Below are 24,850 nucleotides of genomic sequence, written 5' to 3'. Positions count from 1 at the left end.
CTCGTTTAACTAATATTCGCCAAAGCGCGTGGTAATTAGTACGCAAAAATTATCCTCGCTGCGGAAGAGGATTGATGACAGAACACGGTAGGTCTCATATTCCTATATTGTAACAGTTTTTCTTTTAACAGTTTGGCTAGCGTCAGCTGGGACACACTGTAGAAGCGAGGAGTTTTTACTTGTTTTCCTTTTTGGCAGATATAGTGTTGCAGTGCACTACTTTGTTTATTGAGCTAAAAAAAAGGGGGTGGTAACTGGAAGGTGGCTTCACTGCAATGGTAATGCATGGTAATAAACTTTCCGACGAATAAATGAACCATTTGATCTCTTACATACAAGCAAAGAGCATTACAAGCTACAATTGTTTTTCCTCATCTACCATTCTAACTTAAATAAATATGAAGTACCGAGTTATCGAGAAGCTTATCGGCCGATATAAATGTCGAAGTTGTCGGCCTTCTCAAGCACAAACATCGCCGTCAGATTTCTCAGCCACCTCGTGGCATATAAAAGGAAAACACGTCGACATTTATTTTCAAACGTCTCATGAAATCAACACACTGAAGCGATTGCTAGCAGCACGTGTAAAACCCTTGGCTACATTAGGCGTAACCTTTACTCGGCAAACAAGTCAACTAAATTATTAGCTTATACGGCACCGGTCCCTTTAAAAATGGAGTAAGCGTCTTTTATTTGGAACCCGCATCAGTCGTAACTCATAAGCTCGAGTCAGTCCAAAACAATGCAGCCTGCTTCGTTACGAGAAATTACTCACCAACGTCTACTATCACGAACATTCAAATATATCTAAATCTCCCCTCGCTAGAAAGGCGAAGACTGCCATGATAGGACTTCTTTCCCATTTTCACGAGTTTTGTCACTGCAGCTCGTCATTCAGCGCATGCCACCACATCAGGCCCGCCCATGCGCCTTGATCATGCCTCTACGAAAGAGCAGCCCATTCTTTCGCGCACTAATTTCTTGAGTCACTCACCACTCTTTCTCGCGATGTATCATTGGAATATGGTACCAAATGAAATCGTATTCACTCTAGCTCATGATGATTTCCTAGCAAAACTAAAGCGCTATTTTAACGTCTGCACGTATCATTCGCTCTAGACGTTAGTTGTGTTTTGCTCGTTTTCTTATTTTGTTTTTTTCCTCACGATATTTTAATGGTCCTTGTGCAAATGGCTTTGCTTTAGTTTATCACTGAGTTTCTTGTACTGTATACAAACATTTCTGGTTGTGTTCTTTTTTCATTGTTACATGCACTCTCTGCTGGTATGTGTACCTATTTTAACAAGCATTTTTCTTGTATCAAATAACCAAGTAACGTTGATTTTGTGTAAAAGCCATTTCAACGTTTATGATGTGTCGTTGTAGTGCTTTTACGTTTTCTCTCTTCTGTTTTTCCGCTTGTGTTCTTGCTTTTATTTTAGCGTTTTATTTTAGCGTTCATGTGCCCTGAGTATGCGCGCGAAAGACTGACAATGGCAGATACATTGAGACATTTACACTATGGACCACTGTCGGAGGACATCTTGCTAGGCGCATGGCCACAGAGTTGGCAGACGACAGAGACAATGCGTGCACATTCACGTCTCCTAGGTGACACGGGGCTGGACTCACGCTTGTGATACCAGTTGTGTAATGTGTCCTTCACCTCGTTCCTCCCATTATCATCCCCCATTGTGACCCTTTTTCTTCCCCTCTTCCCCTTCCCTTACGTAGAGTAGCAGGCCAGATGCTCCATTATCCGGCCGACCTCTCTACATTTTCCAATCATTAAAATACTTCTTCCTTTAGCGTTCATTATCTGTTTGAATACACGTACTGTATCTATCACTGATTTATTGTAGCACCCCTATGTAATGCCCGTGTGAATCTTTAGGGTACTTGGATAAAAAGAAAGCATGCTTTGCCTCTTCAGATTTGCCTTGGGAGGATGATTTGCTCCCCAACGGAATGCCGAACCGCAACATTGGAAAACCTTGGTTTCGTCGAGAGGATCCTCGCTGAGGAAAATTCGGATTGAAGGCGCATATTTTGCGCCCAATAACAATCACTTTCTCGCTGAGGCAGATAGTGGGAAACCTACTCGTAACTTAATTATTGCATGCGATTACGAAGACAGGTATGCAGAAATATATAGAGAAAAAAGAAATCGAGACTATCAAACACGATGAACAAATGATCAGTAATATTTTAAAAGGAAAACATTTGAGTAAATTTCGTTCAAAACGAGTAACATTGTCCTCCGGGCACTACTACCAAAAAATACCTACGCAGACCAGAGGCCAGACTGTCTGTCATGGGCTTCCTTACCGAAGAAAACGAGGAATGCCGTCTTTCCCGTCCTCGAAAGGCCTTCTCCGAAGTTTCCCCGCATGGTCGCATTGCTGATGGTGAACGGGTTCGGTCGATTCTGGCCATTCGGCCTGTACGAGCCGTCCGAGTACTGCGCCGGGAACAGCCGGATGAGATGTCCGTCTGCCGGAGTAAACAATGGTGACGACGACAACAAAAAATGAAAATACAAGAAAAATGTCATAGTCGCAAGTATATAAGTACAAACCGTACGATATGAGAGAGAGACAGCAAAGAGAGGAAAGGCAGGGAGGTCAACCAGACGAGCGTCCGGTTTGCTACCCTACAATGGGGAAAGGGGGAACAGAAAGAGGAAAGCGGGATAGAGGGAACACTGTCTGTGCACGCAGCAAAGTGCTTGGAAATCAGTCAAGTCAAAGCAAGTGCTCCGTCGATACGTTAGGCTGCCGTCAATCTTGGTCGTTCATAGCTGGTGATGCACGTTGAAGTCACCAGTGAAGACCAAGGATCCGGTGGGCGTCAGCAGTACGTTGCAGTGCGTGGCAATATATGTTTAAGCTAAACCCCGTCCGTTCTGACTTCAATGCGAATATAATGATGCGGGTGAGCCATGATGCTTACTCAAGAGTTGCAAGTGCTGAATTGATAGCATTCAGCACTTACGTTGCCCTTCGCGCTGTCGGAGTGTGCAGGTTATTTAGGAGCATTCGAAGGGTATTCATCAGAGACCGGAGCATCATAACGGCTGGCCGGTCTTCTTCGGGCAATTTGTCAGGAACCCGCGCTGCTCGCTCTACGATATGATCATTATCATTAATTATGGCAATCAATTTGGATATAAGACACGTGATAACTAAAGGTAAACATTCGACTGAGATTCGCCTGTTTGGAAGCAACCAAGTGAATGAAAACTGGGGACCCCCCCCCCGCCAAATTTTAATTAGAACCCAAAGTTTCGGAGCACCGCAGACTCCTTCCTCTACACGGGGGTGGGACGGCATGAGGCTCAGCACTGTTCGTAAGCATTTCGGTCGTAGTTGTTCGTGGCGGCTCGTAAGGCTTGCGGTGACCCTGAGCTGGCCTTTCGTATAGTCGAGGCTCATCGTGAAAACGACCGCGTGGGGTGCAATAACGCTCGCGTGCCGAGATGTTCTGCACCCGCAACCAAAGAACTTCGGGAGGTCGAGATTAATTCGCAACCCTCCGCTGATAAATGTGCTGCCTCACTTCGCAAACTTTGTATTCTTCGACATAAACTAAAACAAGCGCCACCCGAAACTGAACTTCACGCATACTCACCACTCATTAGACCTAAAATGGGATACGCCTGCACGGTCTGGGGTTATAACACTAAGCACAGTATCTACTCACTTATAATCGTTCAGAGAAGCAGTTAGGTTGCTGTTGTTTTTTTTTTTTTCTAAGTGTCGTGAGACCGACCCATCTACGACTCTCATGCAGACCCGTGCCATCCAGACATTGCAGCTTCGGAAGAAAGTTGTAAGGCTTAAATTATTATTTCTCCTCAAAAATAACAAATTCTCGTCGCGACCTGACCCATATGTCCGTCCATTAGCTATACAAGGTAAAGCAAACATCATTACCGTGTATCTTCTCCCTGTCAAGCAAGAACTAACTTTTTTTTAAATGTTCCTATTTCCTGCACCATTGGTTAGTGGCACACTAGCCATTGTCATTGCTAAGCGGTAATGATTCTTTAGAGCGGGTATAATTACTGATGTGATACTTTTGGAATTGGAATGGGATTTGTTTGTTTTCTGAATGCTTGAATGCTTATTGTTCGTGTTTTGTGTTTTTACTCTTCCTGTCAACGCCCAAGCTGGGCCTGCGGTATCTTATAAATAAATAAATAAATAAATAAATAAATAAATAAATAAATAAATAAATAAATAAATAAATAACCCCCTGTAAGACGTGAAATACAAAAAATAAATTGTTTGCGCCCCGAATTCCAAGGGTGCAGTATGCCACAAGTTAGCGTTGATTACATTTCTTTTCGTGAGGTCGTACGTCAGGTGAGCAAAAGAGATAGAGATGTTGATATTAGCAGAGTCCTTAAGGACTCTGATATTAGTAAGACATTGAATATGTTAGCCTGACTGGCGGCCTGGCAGGCTGATTCAGCTGTTGGGCGAGAGATGGCGTGATGCGAACCTTAACCGCACACACGCGTACAGCGGTGCATACACCCACGGTTGCGCTCGTACACTCTCTCATTAAGACCACCTGCGCGATGTGCGCGCCGAATGCACGTCAAACTTCAACAAAGCAAAATGCCGCCTGTGGGAGGCTCGGCCAGTCACGACGTCGATCCAGCTGCCGTCGAGTCATGTAATATTACTTGAGGTGTTAACGACCTCCGGCATGACGTCCGTTCAGATAGTTCCTTTACCGGTTGTTCAATTCCTCATTCGGGGCTAGCTCGGCAGAGTAAGACAGGCGCGGACAACCGCGCCTGTCTTGTGTGTTCCTTCCTTGTCCCTTGTTTTTTAGTGCGGTTACATGATGCATTCCATTAACGACCACCAACTAGCCCGCTTATCCCTGTTGAAAATGTCCTTCTTCTGTGGCAAAATATTCGCTTTCAGAAAGTAATGAAAATTGTGTGGTTTTCTAGTCTACGAAAGAGTCATTCTTACGAAATCGTCATATGCAGAGTTAAAAGCACCTTGCACTTGGGAACAACGCTACGTTGTTTAGTATATCGAGGATGGTTACTTTCAAAGCACAATTAATAGATGCTGTCGATTCAGAAAATATCAATACGCAGAAACTGTGATCGCTACAATTCAGATACAAGCAGCGCTCCTATACAAAGAGATGCGGCCGGCTGAAAAATGATGATTTATTGACACCCCTTCAGAAACGGGACGGTGGTATATAGTCACCTAGCCTGCTTGGTTTAATCAAGTATACTGTACATGCTTTTCATTCTAGCATTTTTATAAACCTCTCCATAATCTTTTATTTTTCCTCAAAACTTCTCTATCTACCTTACATCGCTACCTATGCCTGTAACTAATCCAATCGTATCAATTTCTTTCCTGCTTTCTTTATTCACCAATACTCTAAACGTCTCTTGCTTATCTCGACTGTTGACCGGTTGATGTTTCTGTCCACTTTAAGTTCAAGCGCTTCGGGAAGGTGTACATTGCCTCCGGATCTCATTGGGTGAACCTCTTCGCATTCCATTAGGATGTGCTCGGTGGTCTCCGGATTTTCGCTGCAGCGTACACATGCCTCATCTATTGCTAATATTTCATCCGGTATGTTATTGTCCTTAAGCAACCAGCTAGAGCCTCAAATAGCAATGCACTGCCCTTCGTGTTATCGCACAGATTTTCCCTTCGAATATCTTTCTTCCCATTCTTGTAAATCTTCACGGGGCTTTTTGTCTCCAATTTTTGCATCCAATTCGCTGTCTTCGTTTCTCGCACTTTCTTACTCATGACTCGTGGTGCATTGGTTTTCGCCAACATTTTTCGTGGTGCAACGTGTTTAGCCAATCAGCGCCCACTTCGGAAATGCGGCAGATGGGAGGGGCACTCGCAGTGACGTCACACTGTTTGAAAACAACGAGAGGTCTATTACGGCACCTTGTTTTTCGCCCATGCATTGCACTCCTGAATAAACGCTGTTCTCTCCTACGATAGCGGCCTCAAACGGCAGCTGTCATGTTTACCTACGAAACAGGGGCCGAATTCACAAAGCTTTTGCGTACGTAAGAGCTGTTTTACCATTTGCCAGCTGCATTCGCTAATAACATGTCTAACATCGATGCTGACTGGCGTCTGATCTTACTAACAGTTCTAACGTAATACGTTGCTTTGTGAATACGGGCCCAGTTTTGGTCCTGGCGCTTCAGAAGTGACAGATTGCGAGTAACTAAAAGACAGGAAATGGTCGCACAATAGGGTTGCGAGGATCCTCTATGTTATCTTACTTTCAAGAAGCACCCGGTCTTGGCAATTTGCAGCCAGTTACCTGCTGATCCCAACTCCGGGACGCTCGGATTGTTGTACCATCCGTCGTAACCTTCAAACTCCGTCTCATGGTGTGGGTCGATGCCGTCCAGCAGCCAGTCGATCAGGCTTTGCTTGATGTCAGCTGGCTTGCCGCCTAGAGAAAATAGAAACGGAATAGAATGGTGAAAGAAACCGAAGAAAGCTTCAAATAAAGCCAAAACAGCGTTATAGTTGATCCAAGGTCGATTCAAGAACGATAACAATGATGGCACGATGATGAGGACGGCTCACACTTTTCTTGTACGTCGTTCCAGCAGCCACAACTATCACGTCATCACAACTGTCACAACGTCATCACAACTGTCAGCTGTCACTGATCATATTGGACTTGCGTCTCACTTTCTTTTACCAGTCAGCGATTGATAGTGATCACGGCCTATGCGCCCTGCGTCATTTTGAGTCAGGAAAGAAACCATTAAAGCTATACCGCGGTAGAAAAGAAAAAAAAAATGAAGGAAACGTCTTTACTTTTAATGCTCATTCTGCAATTGCTACATTGATGGAAATATTTGCAGCACTCGGTACTTTAGCTGGTTGGATCATTTTAGTGTTTACCTGCAGGGGAGCTAGCAGCGCCTAAAATTTTGTATATGTTTCCGCGCATCTGTATTCGTTTGCGTATTGCTTCGGTGTCTCTTACGCTCGATACTGCAGTAATGTTTTCACATTCAAGTTGGCTCCCGATGTCTTTCTTCCTTTTTCTTTTTTGCGCAGTTTGGTATAATAAAGAATCCGACTACCATCGTCATTTCCCATTTTGCTTCCAGATGCCCATATTTCTTGGTAAATTGACTATTTTTATCAATTTATCTCTAAATATATGAAGGCAAAATTACTATTCCCGGCGGCGTAAGAGTCGACGACTACTCATAAGCAGTAAACGTGCCTCTTCGGAAATGCATGCTGTGTAATTACGAAGATACGCGTTTCAGGAAACATCCTCTTCTTTTTTCCCTCCGTTTTGCTGAACGGCATATCTTCTTTGTGGTTTTTACACAGTGGACTGCTCGGAGAGTCCAGGGAGAGATACACAGTTACGTAAGGTTCCTTTTTTTCGTTGTCAGCAAGCGCACGCTGCAAGAGAAGCGTGCTATTATATTCGCTGTGTTATTATTCTCTCCCGTAGAGAAAAGAAAAAAAAAGGACCAAGACCTCCACTCCAAACAGCCTTACGTAGCCGAACGACGAAGACCACACTAGCGGGTTTCCGTGCATGAATCTACGTGGTCGTTTTCTTTACCATTCAATTATATTTGTTTCGTATTGTCGCTGCGATGGTGCCAAAAAGAAAGAATTTTTTTTCGGATTAGCGTGTGGACAAATACACCAATTAACAGAGAGAATTCCTAACGCTTAAGATTGCGTTGTATAATGGATTCACCCAAAACGCAACAGTGGCGGTGCGCCATGACTGGCGTTCAGCTCACCCGTGTGCGACTGTGGCGTCGGTGTCGTCGACGGCGCCGTTGACGTGGTGGCCGCCGACGTAGACGACGAGGTCGTGTCCTGAGCCCTGGACCTGAGAGGGCCGGTCACGAGGAGCGCGCCTAGCATCACCGCTAGGGCAGCAGTTGCAGTTGGAGGCCGCCGCATGACTGTGGTGCGACCTCGTAGGAGGTCTTCTTGAATGGCGGCTGCTCCAGGGGTTACAGACACGGGTCCGCGCGCGCACCTCGACCTTCTCCCGTCCCGCCCGCTCCCGCTGCTGGAGGGAAGAGCGCGATCGAGCGCGCCACTGCAAAGGAGTCGGCTTCGCGCGGCGGATATGCGACGAACGTCTTGCAATGGTCTGGGCGGATGTGGAATGTCTCGAAGCTGCGGCGCGTGCGCCGGATGTGGACCAGGAAAGCAAACGTCCCGCCGGCAACTTCCTCTGGATCTGGGGTCGAGACGTTGCAGCAGCCGCAGCACGGCGATTGCAATACCGCGCGAGCGCGTGCAAGCGCTCTGGGGACGCTAGGCGCGAGCGAGGGCCAGAGACTCTCGACGGGGGCATCCAGGCCGGCCAGCGGGGAGTTGTCAAAAGCGGCGCGGCGCTAACTCACCCGACCCGCGCGCGAACGTTACAGCGTGCGCGTACGACCCTGTGTGAGCACAGCACGCTCCCGTTGCAACGTTGTTCGACGCGATTTCCGGTGAGTGTGTCAAGTGTCCTGCACGCTCTTTGCGGCGTTTTCGGCGCCTCTTCCATATGGTTGAAGATGCTCGCTGAGCAAAGACGCGATACAGTAGCAACCGCGAGCACAAGTGGATGCAAGACGGTGCTCTCTCGAGTCTGTGGTTCTCTCTGTATCCTATCTGGGTGCCGTAACTTTCGTTCTGCCGAGGTCGGTGTAGCTACGACGGGGCGAGGAAAAGACTGAAACGTAGAGCAGGCGTTGAATGTTTTTACTGGAATATTGTGAAGTCCCTTCTCGCACGTGTTCTGCGCCACTTCAGACATTTCCCTTAATCTTCATCGGTGACCTCTTCGTATGTGAGAGCCAACCCCAGCCTCTTGTTTGTACTTTACTCGTGCATAAGCAGCATGTGTGGTCCCTGATTCACGTGTCATGCGCAAGCATTTGCGATAGATAAAAATACCGCGCTCGTCGTGTATGGTTTCGGTTCGTATATGAATGGCGCTGTCTCCATAGTTACGATGCTAAAAATATTATATATCTGACTTTAAATTGAGCTCATAACACACAAAACAGGGAAATAACCATGTCATTACGAAATATCCGGCACAATTAAGTTAATATATTGCTCAAGAAAAAAGAGGATAGAGATATTTAAGCAGAACTAGATATGCTCCATTGTTTAGCAACTCAGGATATAAGTTTCCTTATTGTCGACGTTCTTTCTTTCTTTTGTTACCCATTTTTATCAATACAGATAAACACGCTCGTCGGAGTGCACGTACAAGTTCTTGAAGAAACGTTACACGATGAACAAAAACGTTTTAATATCTATACATTTCTGCGAGCACGTGTGTTGCCAGATTTCATGAACGCACAGCGAGAGGAACGTATGATAAAAAACCGTTTTTAACGAGTTCGTTGTAGTAGAATAAACGAATTTCTGCTCCTGCCATGATTTCTGGAGGTTGTGGGCATTCACAGGTCCTGGGATATACTGTGGGATTTGCTCCACAGTAGGGGCAGTATGAGGGATATTGGGGTAAGGGGGTGGTGGGGGGGTGGGGGTGGAAGAGGTGAACGTAGAAAAGACACGGGAATGAGTTTGTTCGTAGCTTTCGCCACGCAACGGCATCCCCTACTCCTTCACTCCCCTATTCCTTCCCCTTCGTCTTCCTCCTAGGAGACTGCGCTGACCAGCTTAGATCCCTAAGAGCAGTGACAGCTGATCCGGCGGGCTCGCGGAGTGGCGCAAGCCAATGGGGCCCTGAAAAGTCGCCCCACCTTATTAGAAATAAATGTTTTCTCTCTCTTTCTCTTTCTCTCTCTCTCTCTCTCTCTCTCTCCCCAAACCAGCGAACCATGTTGTCTCTGGTGATGAAATTGTGCAGTGATTATTCGCGTAGTCATTCATAATGTGGGCAGCGAAATTTACCGACCACCAGCTTGCACGCTGTTAGGTCCCCTGCCCCCCCCCCCCTCCCCAATGGTTTGAAAGGATACCTGCGACAACACTGACGTCAGAGCGGTGTCTCATGCGTAAATGCAACTTGACACTGCAGGCCGCGGCCTCCAACAGGCCTTTCCACAAAAGCAGTACTGGCGGACGCGGTCATCTGAGTGCTTGTGGTTTCTTTTCTATTTATTTATTTTAATTTTTTATGCTTGAAGGCAAGGTGACCTCTCGTAAGCTAGGACCTATCAGAGCCGTTTTGAAACCGCCGGCAACAGCGTGCGCATCCGGCCCATAAGCGCGTCTCTTGTTTTAGCGGCTGCAGAAAGGCTAAGCGCATTCGCCAGTATAATGCTTCAATGGAATTGGAGAAGGAATCCAGTGCAGTGGTAGTAAAGCAGGGGCAGGGAAGGTGACCCTTCCGCTTGTATAAAGTGGTGGGGAGGGGGACATTTCCTGCCGGGCAGACACCGTAACCGTTTCGCCCTCGCTGGTCGCCCGGGGCCAAATTCACAAAGCGTTTCGTTCATCGGTGTAGTTTGTCATTGGCCGGCAGTCTTCGCTTATAATATGTCCAACGTCACGATTGGCTGGCACCTGCCCTCAGTGACAGCTTTATTGTGAGTATACCTTTTGTGGATACGAGCCGTCGACTATACCGCAGCAGAAGAAACACCATCGACACTTTTGCATTTCCAAGTGTGTCGCCTTCCCAAGTACCGATTGACCCAATTTTGCTTAGCTTGCGTCATCTGAATGACACGTACCGAGCATGACGCTGCTGGTGTTGGCAAGCGACGCCATCTCCTTGTTCAGAATTATGGCAGTTTTTTTTTTTTTTCGTCGTTACGTAAAGTGAAGGGACTTGTTCTCTCAGTGCGTCTCCCTGTATGCAGAGATACCGAGGCTTTCCGGTCGGACTCGAGAGAATGTCTGACCCTAGTGGCCATGGTTCGCTGTTCAGTGTGCAGCCACGCAGCTATCGCGTAGTGAGTTCCAGTTGAATCGACCGACCCAGAAGCTCCTCTAGCACCACAAACGAGCTTCTCTGCACGACACCGGAGGCTCATGGGTGCCGTGCGGACAAGCGAGTAACGTCCCTCAGACGCGCCTGAGTAAGGTAGCCGGATTCGGCAGCATTTTACATGATGCATGTGATGACATTCTAGCCAACTATGGCTATCTTACATTGAAGAGAAACAAAGAGGCTGAACTTTATTTGGAACAGCACGCTCGCTTCGCTTGCGTGGCAGCTTCGCTATAAACTGAGTGGTCCTCTCAGTCAAGGAATTCAGCGCTTCCGTTGTCGCTCGGTCGGCTAGCTCGAGCTCATCCGTCGAATCCTGGCAGGACAATGCATGCGTGAGTTCTGCGCTTGCGCATTCTCTCCCATTCCCTTCTCCCAAATTGTATAGATTGCGGTGGTATGGAGCGTGTTGTGGAATCGCGTGTATAACAATGACGCTTGCGGAAGCGTCTGCACAGGTCTTACGGGTGCGTGTGCGTGTGTGCGTGTGAGTGCGTGTGTGCGTGTGCGTGTGAGTGCGTGCGTGCGTGTGTGTGTGTGTGTGTGTGTGTGTGTGTGTGTGTGTGTGCGTGCGTGTGTGCGTGCGTGCGTGCGTGTGTGTGTGTGTGTGTGTGTGCGTGTGTGTGTGTGTGTGTGTGTGTGTGTGTGTGTGTGTGTGTGTGTGTGTGTGTGTGTGTGTGTGTGCGTGTGTGTGTGTGTGTGTGTGTGTGTGTGTTGTGAAACGGATTTAAGAATGCATCAAAGGGGCCAGCGAAGATGCAGAAGCCCACGCCCGGAATTCACAAATGTTCGTTCAAAAACAAGGCAGAATATTATAACGAAAATTCTGAAACGGGCTCATGTGTAGCATTTGTAAACCTTGTTCCAAAGCAGAACGACGGTTTGCTATGCAGTGAATTATTGCTTAGAGAATTGAATGCAAAAAAAAAAGGAATTCACGCAGAAACTCTCTGGGAGTTGTCTAGGTATGCGTCATTGTGCCACTTGCTCATCTCCACGCAGCCCGGTATCATTATCAATGTTATGAAATTTTATCCGACCAGTATAAGCGACAGCACTGCGGCGACGCGAACTGCTGCGAACGGCGACGCAAGGTGAATTGACGACGTAAGGAAACTACTGCAGGTGGCGGCGCCAGGTGCGCTGATGACGTTCCAACCATTATATGGCGTTATCGCTTTTTAACGTCTTATCCATCCGCTTCGAACCATTATCAACCGTAATCAACCATACTCTGGCGACGGCTGCGTATGGTGCGGCAGCGCGGGCCCTATTTTGAAAGCTATCTGCGATTAGGACAGAGCGCGCAGAGTGCTGATAGCTCCTTGTATGCTGTGTTCTCGCCGCTTAGTTCGCGTAGAAGCGATAGGCAGCGTCACTTAGCTCACTGCTGCGGGCCCTATCTTGAAGGCGATCATCTTACGTGACGAACGGACGGATGGACGGACGGAAGGGTTTTCTCGTTGCGTAGGCATAAAAATGCTTACGCATTTAAATCGTACGAGTCCACGGGGGATATGAGGCAAATGAGGTTTATTGCGTGAATAACACTTAATTAGTCTGTCATGTACTAAAGCGAAACTTGAGGTATTGCTCTGAACGTGCGTTTCGCATATTCCTCCTTCATAAAACTACGCCTTTGTCACGCTTCTGTAATATATTTTCCTTGCTCTGGCATCTCGTAACCCTTTCTTTTTCAAGAAGAATGGCCATCTATACATAGAATACAGTTCGTCTGATTACATTTGAATATGAATCTGCTCCGTATTTTAAGTTATTTACGATATTCCCGCGCGCGTCTTATTAACTACATCTGAGCCCGAGTCTCCTCTAGCACGGCCATGGCTACGCATGGGGCGGCTGAATGTAAACGTGGCGACGGGCACTATCTCGGTGGTAACCTGCGGCGGGTACAATGCTTAAGCGAGCCGAGATGGCTGGTGGCTGCACGTGCGCTACCTTCCCGCACACCTACTGCCTGGAGTCCGCTTAATCTCAAATTTCAGAGACGCGTTGAAGCGGAAGGGGGCAGAAGCCGTCGCTCTTCTCTGTTAGCGCTCTTCATCACGCCGGCGTTGTGACAGTTAAAGTTTGGCTCAAGTTACATGGGACGCCCTATGCAGGCTGTCCCAACTATCATGCACCAAGATTTAAAAATATGCAAATGCAACTTAGCTGGACAGACCCAAGATAATGTTGTTTCCAGACGCTTGGAGATAGGTTATTTCTTGCATTCGGCTTCATTTCATAATTAACCTTAATTAGTTAACCAACTTTTCAAATATTATGATTAGATTGCAAGTGTCAATGAGAAAATTGTAGAGAAAGGTGAAAAAACTCCCGATACAGCTATCTGTTGCTCAATGCGTGCTACATAAAAGTGTTTTCCGAGCGTGAAAGAAGCCGGCGAATACAGGCAAAATTGCCGTGCGACTGGCCGCTCAAGGCACTTTGTTAACGTCGGAAGTTGTCACGTGCCCTTCAAGGAGCGTTCAACAGCAAGAAGTTACAGCAGAGCTTCTATGGCTAGGATCCCGGGATTTATTCGTGGCCTAACGTCGACAGAAAGCTAATACCATCTATGGCTCATACCCACAAATTTAATGGCTCATAACCCCGTAAGGGAGAGGCTACAAGCACTCAGCAAAGTGAAGCGAACAGTGCATACATTCTTTGGAATCACACATACAACATACAGAACAGAGTATACGTTCAAATAAAGAACAAGCTCAAAACAAGCATCCGAACTACATAATTGATGATAAAGCGCTCCTGCGCGTATACATGCAATGTGAAGCACGTAGCGCTCCCCGCATACATTTCCCAGTAAAGATTACTGTTGCGCAAGCTGCCGCGGCGACGGCAGCTTGACTGCAGCATACGAAGCAAGGAGTGACGTCACTACACTTTCGTACGTAAAAGAAGAACCAGCCGAACTACAGGTTTGTGTTGTGATAGTGTTATGGGAAGGCCACCTGTAGTGAGGACTCCTGAAGAGCAGCGTACATACGAGGCGCGGCGAATTTCTCTCTGGTCCATTCTTTGGGGGTGCACGAAGTAGCGGCGCAAGCCACGTCGCAGGTCATCGAAACGCCTTAGGCTAATAATTAGGTAAAGTGCATGTGAATGTCGCCACGTGAATAATTTCAACCTGCGTCGCAATGGGTAATAGTTCTAGTTGTTGTTTACAGCTTCGCTGTCAACCACCTTCACAGCGTGGATTGGAAACTATTTTTCTTTTTTCAAATTAGTTCATGAATAGCAGAGATATAAATATCTGAAGTGCCGTGAAGCCGTGATTTCAGGAGACAAGCGCCACCTGAACATAGACACTCTCTCCACTTGCCCCGTCTATCCTCCGCAAGCGAAATTTCTTCCCTGCGTTCTCCCATACCGGAGCCGGAGAATCGCGCGACGAATACGTCACGACCCCGCTTTCTCTCTCTCTCTCTCTCACACACACACACACACACACACGCACACGCACGCACACACACACAAACGCGCGTATTTGCTGAGTGGCTCACTTCTGGGGACGATCTAGCGCACGAGCTGTTGCGTTTGTCTCGTTTCGTGCAGCGGACTATTTTGTGCGCTTTGCACAAGAACACCTGATTAGCGGTATAAGCCAGTGCCACAACCATGAGCACTCATGCATGCGCGAGACGATGAAATCGCATGATCATGGCGCTGGACCACGCAGAAAACGACGTAGTTCTCTTTGCGCGCGTGACTGCACGACGTGAAAACCAGCAGACGAAGGGAAAGTACATATCTCTTGTTACGGTACGAAATTAAAACAAAAACACGCAGACATTCCGTTTGCATGTTTTATTATTTCTCAAAACTTTAATTCGTTTATTGAAGCAACAAATTAAACAAATAACTGATGCTGCCTTGAATAATTCTCGAAGTCACGTGCCACTATGAGTGACGTCACAACACTGCCATGTACGTAGGCGCACTTGTGCGATTACGTACATGGCAGTGTTGTGACGTCGACTCTCCGGCTCGGGGCGCAATTAACGCCCGCGAGGAGAAGGGCAAACGGCGCTTGGTTAGAAATTTAAGTTCCTTCCGCGACACACAGGGATGTAATACAGGTACTGAGCGGACACAATCGTTAGCGCGCATTGTATGCACTGCGCTTGTCAGCTCAAAATGGGCAGACCTGGTGAGGGGCCCTATAAGATTAAATAAGCCTGATTTATATTCATTAACATTGAATTGACTAAGGCTAATCAGAACTAAGTATAATTAGGGTGCCTTTAGCCTAATTTTGATTGATTAACATTAAACTGAGTAAGACTAATCAGTGTTAATTAAGGGTACTTAAGTATGGCTTAAGCTTAATAAGAAATAATAACTATTGTATTACTTAAGGGTAATCAACATTAATAAATGCAATGAAGATTAAATCATATTAAATCACTTAGCCCTCATTCAAATTAATTACGATTACATTAATTGCCCGCAATAAGATTAATTCCGCCTAATTAGGTTCACCAATTATGTGATTGCAACAGGTCATTGCGATGCTTGCAGCGCATTGCGTCATCCTCGACACAGCGAGCCGTGCATGGTGTGCGTAACTCGGCCACTCAGTCAATCACTTGTTGCATGAGTGCAAGATGAGCGACTAGAAATAACGCATTATCTGACAAGCCCCACTAGGAAGTTCCTGCAGTAATGATTTCTTTCTCTCTCTCTTTTTTTTTTTGATACAGCAAGCACATCTATAATATTAATAATTGCAGCACATATCAGAGCCTCGTAATCGCAACGCCGACGTCGCACACGCCTTTCTCGAAGCCTTCCCACGGGTTAAACAATACCGTCTCTGAAGGGCAACATTTTCCGCTCGGGCCTTTTTTCTAGTTTAATCCCGCAAAGCCCAACGTATCATTTTTGAATTGCTGAATTTAATGCCTGAAAAAATCTGATTTAGCGCCCCATGCCAAATGTACAGTCCATATACTAGCCTTTTAGACATTCTGGAGGAAGTGTTCAGTTGTGAATAGTGCACCAAATGAATTACTAATTAAGTATACTAATTAATCAGTTATAATTTTGCTGTTTTCGTCATACCGATATACTCTCCATGACCAGAAATACGTGTGAGAGAGTTGTTTTAATCTTCATTGCCATGGAATATGGTGTTCGAGCTTTGTTAGAGTTAACGTGTGGTGTTTCTCTGTATACCTTCGTTGACACTGCAGCGACGCCATGGGAAGCGAGTACGTTCCGAGCGCCTTGTACTCGGCGCTGCGAGACAAGCCATTCCCGACGCTGTACGGCGAGAACAGGAATCCGGTGACGGCGGACGTGCTCGAGGCCGGGCTCATCACCGCCTTCTGCATACTCACGCTCGCCTTCCTCTTCATCGTACCCGGCGTCCGAGCTGGACAAGTGAGCGGGAGGATGTGCAACGCTTGCTGCTTATTGTTGTCGTCTCTGCGAAACAAATCAACATTAAGATTTAATGTGAGCCACACACACACGCACACACAAACACACACACACACACACGCGCGCACGCGCACGCGCGCGCACGCACACGCACACGCACACGCACACACACACGCACACACACACACACACACACACACACACACACACACATCGTAACCTCGTATCCATGGAATCACAACCGAGGCAGCCTTGCGCGCACAAACTGTAGAACCCGTAGGCCAACTTACTCAGTGTCAGGAAAGCTTCGCGAGAGAGCTGCATGCCGCACTGAAAGCTGTCGAGTGATAAACGTAAAGCATTGCTCGCGCGAGCCACTCCTTCGTCAGTCGAAAGCTTATGGTGCGGTAATTTGGCATTTGCGCGAAGCTTTATTTTACCGTGGTCGAATTCACCCATACGCGTAAAATTACTCGTGCAAGCTGTTTCTGTGGAATGGACTTGCAGGGGAAAATGGGAATAAGCGAAATAAATATATCATTGATGAAATGTTACGTCTCAACGCTCCATCCGATATAAGATAGCTCTAGAGCAATTCTGATTACTTAAGGATCTTAACGCGCACTTAAATTTCAGCTAATGAACATTCTTGCTTCCCGCCTTCTTCAGATTAATTGCTATACCGTGGCTGGAAATAGCAGAAAACTATAGACAGTCGTCGTCGTCGTCGTCGTTGTTGTTGTTGTTTACTGCAATAAAACGATGGCGTGTTGCGTAAGACTAGATGCAAATGCTGCAAGTAAAATGGTAAGGATATATATTAAAAAAAGCATACCTCACTCGAAGCACATACCCAAGTGGTGGCTCGCGCTGCACTCAAGCATTAAGCTACTCATATGCCTGCTGGCCCATCGCAGTGGCAGTCAACGACGTCATTTTTATGCCCGCGAACTGACCTTCGTTCGCCGCAATGTGCTAGACTGCTGAGTTGGAGTCGTTGTAGTAGAAAACGAAATAACGCGATTCTCTTGCTGACAGGTCTGCCAACGCTTGCTCGCATGAATACAACGTACTCCTCTAACACTTCCCCTTCGTTACTTTCCGTTAATTTTCTTAGTTCTCTGTAGGTTTTACGCTTAATATGAAAATGAGTTGTAACTTACAAGTACATGTGTACATGTGTCTTTTTGTCCTTTAGAAAGCAAATGTGCTGATACGAACCCTCGTGAGCCTTTTCATCGGGACCTTCATTTTGTGTAAGTAGTGAACTTGTCATCCCTTGAAATAACTTTGCTTAAACGACTTCAGCTCATAAACCACTTGCACTTGCATTGAGCACAAAGCCTTGTTGAAGAACAGGAGAAAATCTATTATGAAAGTTTCCTCACTTCTAATCAAGCATACCGTGGCCGTGTCTAAAATTGAAAAGGGCGTATATTTCCAACCTTTCTTTTTTTTTTAATATATGGTATTGGGAAAATTCGCGTAGCTTGCCTGTTTATTTTTATTAGTTTTCTTTCATCGCTGAGTAGAAAGCATAATTCATTCGTATTATGGTAAACGTACTTCATCTCAAATATAGCTTATAAATAAAAATTTGATAAATAAAGGTAGATGTGCGTTTTGCGGCTTCGGTGCGCTTTAGTATGAGGTAACTTGTAAACCACTTCGATAAAACGTCCTCGAGTGGCTGCAAGCTTTACGAAGGTAAATTACACGCACATTTGATTCCTGTCTTTGTCGCAGTGTGCAACTTCGGCCAGGAATGGGAGTACTCGAGGATCCACGCTACCACACCCTACAAGGCTTTCAGTCACGAAGAGTTGAACGCGGAGATAGAAGTGAAGATTGGTCTTCGAAGCGTCAACATAACGCTGAAGAGTAAGCGTGTCTTCTCTAGAGTCTCTCTTCTCAGAGCTTGAGGCTTTCCTTCTCGCTCGAAGGGCACGCAGGACACCGCTGAGGTGACTGGACTCAAGCTGCAGCTCTGTGCTGTCTTGGCCTCGAATGTCTGTACCAGGGCTGCAACTACAAAGGAGGAGTCAGGAAGTTGGGACGACGTTCCCGGCACCAAAGTTTTTCGTGTGACAAACGTATCTTGTCTTGCAATTGTCACCTAATGAAACCTTCGTAAATTTAACTGCCGTAAAATATCTGTATAACGCCGCCATCCTAGATGGCCACGTTAAATGTGAAAAAAAAAATGCGGGTGCCACACAGGACTGCGCTCATGGCTCTTTTGCGAAATGTCACTTAGATGAGTGATATTTAGTGACGCTAAGATGAGTGATGGCTGCATCTATTTCGGTAGCTGCTGCAAATTTAAGAATGGAATGGCTTGAGCGTCGAGCACTCGCCTCTTTCAACTCGCCGCCCAGAGTCTTCCTACGTTACGTAGACGATGTGTTCTGCATAATTCGGCGAGGAGAAATTTCTTCATTTTTGTCGCATTTGAATAGTATTGAAGCGTCTATCCAATTCACAGTCGAGGAAGAAAAAGACGGCGAGCTTCCTTTTCTGGACGTCCTCGCGATACGTGACCGGCACAGTCTGGCATTTTCCGTGTACAGAAAGAGCACACACACAGGCAGGTATCTGCATTTTAGTTCAGTGCACCTGATGAACCAGAAGATATCGGTAATAGCTTCTCTTGTCGGCAGAACCAAGCGTATCTGCACAACGCCACAAAGCCGGGCTGCTGACCTGCACTTCTGCACCAAAATCTCTCGCCATCTGGCTACCCGAGGTCGTTTGTGAACTCGGTGGAACGCCATTTGTCTCAGCCCCCAAGGCCTGACTCTGTGCTCCCGAGAAAACGCGCCCCCATACCGTATGTGCCCGGTGCGAGCGAGGGCTTAGCCCGCGTTCTACGCGGCTGTGACGTCCAGGTAGCTCACGTGCCGTCCCAAAAATTACGCCATCGGCTGGTAAACGTGAAAGGCAAGCTCCTGAAGACAAAGTTTCCTGGCATCATCTACGGGATTCCATGTGAAGACTGCGACTGCGTATATATTGGCGAGACAGGCAATTTCGAACAGCGGTTGAAGCAGCGCATCAACGATGTGAAAAAGAAACAAAGTCGCATCAAACGCCTTGGCAGAACATGCAGGTGACTTGGTCCACAGGATTGATTGGTATAACGCCAAGATATTAGAAAAAGAAAGAAACTTGACTTCAAGACACCACTTGGAATCCCTCCTAATTCAAATGACAGATAGCACCCTCACGGAATGACGGAACCCCCCATCTACACGCGCTGCTTACGTCATATTTTAAAGCCATATAAACATTGTATCACACGTTCTTGATTTCGATGTGAACAAGGCTCCCGTCAGGGGAGCCGAAACGTCCTTTCTTGTATTCTTTCAGTGGTCGGTGTCCTTCTTTTTACCCTTCTTCACGATGCCTCCCGACCAGACGGGCTTCCGTCAAAACCTCGACTTCATTAGCCAGCAAGTTTGGCAAACTTCTTTTGTTATAACCGCCTGTCATTGTTCTGTGCTATATACAGCTATCATGTTTTATTGGTTCCATTGAAGAGAACAGCGCTAAATACGCGGACGAGAAAGGATGAAGACAGGACGAGCGCTGCCTGTCTTCCTTCTTTCTGGTCCGTATATTTAGCGCTGTTTTCTTCAGTGGATTCATATCAACGAGCTCGCGTTCAAACTCTTTTGGTTATATGAGTTATTTAGAACTCCCCTTGCCTATGCGGGTGACCTTAAAGTCGTTCCAGGGCATCCACATATTTGAATTAAAGTTCATGAGCGGGAACAAGGCTGAAAGCTTTCATCAGACTTTCAACCTGTGTTACGTGCCCCTTTCATTATCATATTGAATTAATTTTTTTTTTTTGCTCCTTAATTCTTCCAGACGAAACCATCTACAGCGGTACTGATGGAGACCAGGTGAACTACAACGAGCGGTTCTCGTGGGAGTGGCAGCAGGGAAGGCAGGGCTTCGGTCCTCAAGGTGCGTAGTCCGACGTACACAGGATGAACCGAGAGAAACGCCCATTTTGCATTCAACCAATCATTATTCCCACGTCTTATCTCGAGCTTTACTTTACTGTTGAATAATAAGCGTATACTTTATTTACTTGGACTCGGAAGGAAAGGCTAGCATGAGAGGAAGTAGGAGTACCTGACTGTTTTGTTCACGAGTGGCTTCAACGGGTGCCAACTTGCCTTTTTCTTTCTGTCTGTTTTTATTATTATTGCAGTTTGTCCGATTTTAGCCTTCGAGGTTTTAAGTGTCGACTTGTCGTTTGGTCCTCTTGATGCGCAGCCGGCCACTTCAACCAGCAGTTTCGGGAGGCACAGGTACGTGGTACCCCTCTGCCGATTCTCTGGATCGCCGAGTACTTCACGTTCGACGGCGAAGGCATCCGTTTCGGCAGAAACTACCGCATCGCCGGCTGGTACACGCACATCCTTCTCTGGTGAGTTCGTGTTCCGGTACACGTGAGCGAGAATTCTGTGTGCCGTGCCAAAGAGGAACCGCTCTTGATGTAATGTCCTGTAGCAAATCGGTTAACTATTTTTTTTCTTTGAAATCTACACGTCAGATTGCAGATACAATAAAGCCCTATTGTTGTATGCACGTGGAAAAAGTGTTGTGGAATGTCCATGTGCCCAGAAGCAGTTCCTATAACTTTTACTGCTTGCTAATTCATGAGAGTGCATATCAAGTGACGAAAGACTCGAAAATGACATAAGCTTACAACTAACGCCGAAAGGCAACGGAGTGCCTGTTTGCCTCGAGTAAATTGTATTTGAAGGTTAGTAAAAAAAAGTAAGGCCCGTAGAGAAATTTAAGATAGTGGTGAATACGGCTGTAAGCAGTGAATGCTGTGCTAACAATGAATGATTGATGGGTAAAAATAAAGTAGATCAACAAAAGTTCAAAAGAAAATTTGAAATGAGATAGATAAAAACGTGCTCACCTAGCTAATGACTTAATTCCATCTCAGCGGTATAGCATTCGCGAAGTCGGTCAAAGCAAACGCAAGTGTTAACGAGAACGTCGAACAACCGGCAAGTTGGCATTTTATCCTTGCTTATAATGTAAGACGTCCCTTACGAAAAAAGAAAAAAAGAGCGAGTTAGCCGGGGAAGTAAGTACACATTAAGGAGCAACCAATAAACGCTGATAGGGAGTAGCAAGCCGGCAACTCCTATGCAACACACACCTGCTCTTCAGAAAAAAACAAGGACGGGATAAAGTACGTTTCAGCAGATGTCGTTTATTTCATCGCCGTGCGCAAAAAGTTAATTGATGGGGTTTTACGACCGAATGCTGCACATTTGAATGTAAAGAACGCCGTACTCGAGAGAGGGAGAGATGAAAGGCAGAAAAGGTAACCAGACTGAGTCCAGTTTGCTACCCTACACGTGGGGAGGGGGAGGGGGCGTGAAAAAGAGACGCCGTAGTCGAAGGCTCTGAATTAATTATGACCTGCTGGGTTTCTTTGATCTGCACCGAAATCTCGGCACACAGCGGCGTTTATTGAATTACGCGTTCGTCGCCGTGGGGAATTGGACGTACGACCTCGGCCATGCGCTTCTAGCTGTAGTGCTTACATCTTCGCTTCTGACGAGCCCCCATCGTTCGCATTCAGTTGCGTGGCACGCATAATGCCACAGCACTGTCTGATCACCGCTCACGCGCAGGACCGCGTTCCCGCTTTGGGTGATCAGCAACCTGGTGTTCTTCAGCGTGCTGTGGTACGGCGCTTGCGTACTCATGCTGACCGGCGCATGTCTCGTGGCCGGCACAGTGGTGTACGCCAGCGTGAGGAACTTCATCCCGCTCGAGATCCCCTTCTACGACCACGACCACCTCGTCATTATCCGCATGCACTACGGCTGGTGCTTCTGGATGAACCTCGTCAACGGTGCGTGCATCATTGGAGGCTTGCAGCTGCAGGCGCTTACAGACTCTCTCTCTCTCTCTCTCTCCCCGCTCTGAGGCGTGCACCGCTTCAAAGTTCCCTTAGCACCTATAAGCGAGATTATATCTCGAGAACTGGTTCGTCCGTGTGTCGCTTCGTTCGGCAGGTCTGGTTTGCCTGGTCGCCGGTGCGGTGGTGCTGTTCATGGATCTGCGATTCCCAGACGTCATTGCGGCCTTCTTCGACATAGACATCCTCCAGGACTACGAGGAGATTTACAACGGTCGGTGCCCACTTTTAGTGACTACAATATTGCTGGAATTGGCTACCGTATCTGTCTGCCTGTCCGTCCGTATGTCCGTACGTCTGTCTGTCGCGCAGCTATACACTGTCGGTGTTGCGATGTGTTGTGAATCTTTTAAAACATTGAACGTTTTGCATAATTGATAGAACCTGACTGTACTGATAAATATTCGGCACATCGACTTCACTAACACGGAGACTGTACAAATGCAGTGCTCAAGAATATTAACTGAAACAGCAATGCACTTCACCGCTCATGTTGAGTCCGTTCTTCTTGAAACTGGTGCTAAGAATGCACGGAGTTTCCTGCAATTGTTTATCGTTTGCGTACTGGCTGACTTTAAGTCTGCAATTATATCGTGTCTTTTACGTAGTTAATTAGTAAGTTAAAATTGAAATTAGTTATTTTTGACTGCACTGGGGATTACCGCACAATTTCTTTACTTTCGCCATTACTACGAATCTCGGTCAGCAAAAATTATAATTTTGTCTCCAACAGACATTTTTAAAATCAGATACGGTAGATCCTGAAATAGCCGGTATAATATTGTTACTCACTGAAAAAGACCAATTGCTTATGTCCTTCTCGGTCTCGGAATACTTGGTCGTGGACGCCAACCAGCTTCGTTGCTGCTGAATTTTCATAAGTTGGAGTTCTATAAATAGCGCACCCAACCTATATACTTAGGCGCACGCAAATACCTGAACTCGCTTGCGTTCTCCTGTGCGCCCGGCGGATAAAATATCCTAACTTTGGGTCCGTTATTTCTGACGTTCCCCAATGGCCCTGTGCCATTGTAGCTTTCTTCCTGCTCATTCCACGCGTTAGAGTGTTTCGTATTGGCGCTTTGTGTTACAATTAAAAAAAATTATTTCATACGAAATCTCATTTGATTGGCACTTATTACGCACCCACTACAGAACCTGTGGAGTTGGCGAAGGTCACGACGGATGATAAGAACGCAGCGGCGAGTGACACCGCCTTACTCTTGCCTAGCAAGTCCGTGCCTGACTATGGAACAGATGGGCCAGATTACGTGAGTGTTGAGCATGCTTTCGTATAGACATATTTGATGTTTACTTGTTTATATTACGGAAAGAGGATCCAAGAGCATGATGATCTAGGCCTGACAAATCCCCCTCACTTTCAACATGACAGCCCAACCATACCACTAATTTTACGCATTCCCAACCTCCGGACGCTTTCCGGACGATTTTCATATAATTCTCACGTAATAATAATAATTAAGTTTTCTCCCCGTAACAATATATTGGTTCTTGTACGAATACATTATTGCGATAGCAATTATATGGGCACTCCAGGCGCATTTTTGTCGTCGGCGTCGCCGTGAAGTTCCGTATAAACTCCAAGGGCGACAACACCGTCGCCGCGTGGCGTATGCTGTATGTGCAAGTGAAAGCGTGCGATGGTGTGCCGACGATCGCGGGTAGGTCTCGCGCGCTCAAGGGAGGAAATTCGGGAGGAAGCGCGCCGTCTTCCGTCGCGCGCACGGAGCCGGGGGGTGGTGGTGGTGAAAAACATTTATTGCTCTCAGACTAGAAGCACATGGAGGCACGGAGCGCTGGGGGGGGGGGGGGGGGGGGGGGGGCGTTGTACTTCGGCAGCAACGCGCGGGCTTTACGTTCGAAGCGATCTACTTTGGGGGCAGAGTCTAGGTGGGCCGATAGCTCGTAGCTTTGCGTGTGCTGTGTTCTAGCCGCTCAGTTAGCGTCGAAGCGATAGACAGCACGAAGGTCACTTCGCTCGCTGCTGCTGCTGCCGCGCTTCCTCACGTCAGCCTTTTGACAGCGAGTGTCTGCGGTCATCGAGTGTGATGTGTGCATGTTTGCCCGTGCGCGCCGACACCATGGTTGTAAACTTATTTAGTAAGCGAGTGTTTACAAGTTTATACCTTCGATAAACCTACTATCCTTACTCCGTATGACTGTCTACTAATTTGCTATCGTAATCGACACTTCGCCTTTCGGGTGAAACTGCGACTTTTTTGGGGGTGGCTACCAAAGCCACAGAGCTTGACGCCGTAAGTCATTTTAATGCAACGAAAATCCCCTAATAACACAACAAACAAAGTCACATAAATTGCGTATAAATTCTGTATATGTTCCATAAAAACGTGCAATACATATGATATTATTGGAGTGCATACGAAGCGTTTCAGTATGCTTATTTTTATTTATTGTGTTTGATGATGGTAAATCGTTACATAGAGAAGAAATGACTTGAAGGCCTACATAAGGGAGGAGGGT

At 46.7% G+C, this 24,850-nt stretch overlaps 2 protein-coding genes across 5 annotated transcripts in view; one reads left to right on the top strand and one right to left on the bottom strand.

Moving 5' to 3' along the window:
* Positions 1–8,192, bottom strand: part of LOC126542058 (dual oxidase 2-like) — a 46,944-nt gene extending 38,752 nt beyond the window's left edge. The window contains exons 1-3 of the mRNA XM_050189035.3: positions 7,805–8,192; positions 6,337–6,471; positions 2,329–2,493 (exon numbers count right to left, since the gene is read on the bottom strand). Of these exons, the coding sequence (XP_050044992.2) occupies positions 2,329–2,493; positions 6,337–6,471; positions 7,805–7,970 (466 nt within the window). The 5' untranslated portion in view covers positions 7,971–8,192. The remainder of the gene's footprint in view (positions 1–2,328; positions 2,494–6,336; positions 6,472–7,804) is intronic.
* Positions 1–24,850, top strand: part of LOC126542073 (dual oxidase maturation factor 1-like) — a 92,403-nt gene that overhangs the window by 65,049 nt on the left and 2,504 nt on the right. For 2 of the 4 annotated variants that reach the window (XM_050189069.3, XM_055076932.2), the window contains exons 2-9: positions 16,197–16,386; positions 17,585–17,642; positions 18,133–18,267; positions 20,260–20,358; positions 20,674–20,827; positions 22,059–22,282; positions 22,446–22,562; positions 23,504–23,619. In XM_050189069.3, the coding sequence (XP_050045026.2) occupies positions 16,204–16,386; positions 17,585–17,642; positions 18,133–18,267; positions 20,260–20,358; positions 20,674–20,827; positions 22,059–22,282; positions 22,446–22,562; positions 23,504–23,619 (1,086 nt within the window). In that variant the 5' untranslated portion in view covers positions 16,197–16,203. Of the gene's footprint in view, positions 1–8,368; positions 8,513–16,196; positions 16,387–17,584; positions 17,643–18,132; positions 18,268–20,259; positions 20,359–20,673; positions 20,828–22,058; positions 22,283–22,445; positions 22,563–23,503; positions 23,620–24,850 lie in introns of those variants that run through there. The other 2 variants (XM_055076931.2, XM_055076933.2) reach the window with 2 other exon arrangements.

This window comes from Dermacentor andersoni, chromosome 2 (genome assembly GCF_023375885.2).
Source record: "Dermacentor andersoni chromosome 2, qqDerAnde1_hic_scaffold, whole genome shotgun sequence".
NCBI lineage: Eukaryota > Metazoa > Arthropoda > Arachnida > Ixodida > Ixodidae > Dermacentor > Dermacentor andersoni.
This window is presented reverse-complemented; position numbering and strand designations above follow the sequence as displayed.